Source organism: Mesitornis unicolor, unplaced genomic scaffold (assembly GCF_000695765.1).
Source record: "Mesitornis unicolor isolate BGI_N332 unplaced genomic scaffold, ASM69576v1 scaffold30132, whole genome shotgun sequence".
Classification (NCBI taxonomy): Eukaryota; Metazoa; Chordata; class Aves; order Mesitornithiformes; family Mesitornithidae; genus Mesitornis; species Mesitornis unicolor.
Genome location: NW_010170319.1, coordinates 21,121 through 21,398, shown reverse-complemented (window position 1 = coordinate 21,398; position 278 = coordinate 21,121). Strand labels below are relative to the sequence as shown.

Below are 278 nucleotides of genomic sequence, written 5' to 3'. Positions count from 1 at the left end.
GAGCCGCATCCAGAAGGTGAGCGAATGGCCTCGTGTTTCCCCTGTGGCCATGGCGTCGCGACCCCCCCACCCATGGCACCGTGTCCCCCTGGCCCTAGGGGGATGCTCAACCAGCTGCTGCAAAAATTCACACCCCTTTAGTGTTCTAATCCCTTCTCCCCCTCCTGCAGTCACCTCTGAGCAGCTGCGTTTCGGCAGCCGGGCCGGGGGAGAAGGAGCCCATTCTCTGGGGACCCCCTCCCTCTGCCTGTCCCCCCCAGCCCCCGCCACCCACAAAA

At 64.7% G+C, this 278-nt stretch overlaps 1 protein-coding gene across 1 annotated transcript in view; it reads left to right on the top strand.

The window, feature by feature from the left end:
* Positions 1-4: 4 nt before the first annotated feature.
* The window catches only part of LOC104536910 (angiomotin-like protein 2), a gene marked incomplete at both ends in the record, with an annotated part of 2,847 nt that continues 2,573 nt past the window's right edge, over positions 5-278 (top strand). Inside the window, 1 exon segment of the mRNA XM_010179652.1 lies at positions 5-16. Coding sequence (XP_010177954.1) covers positions 5-16 — 12 coding nt within the window.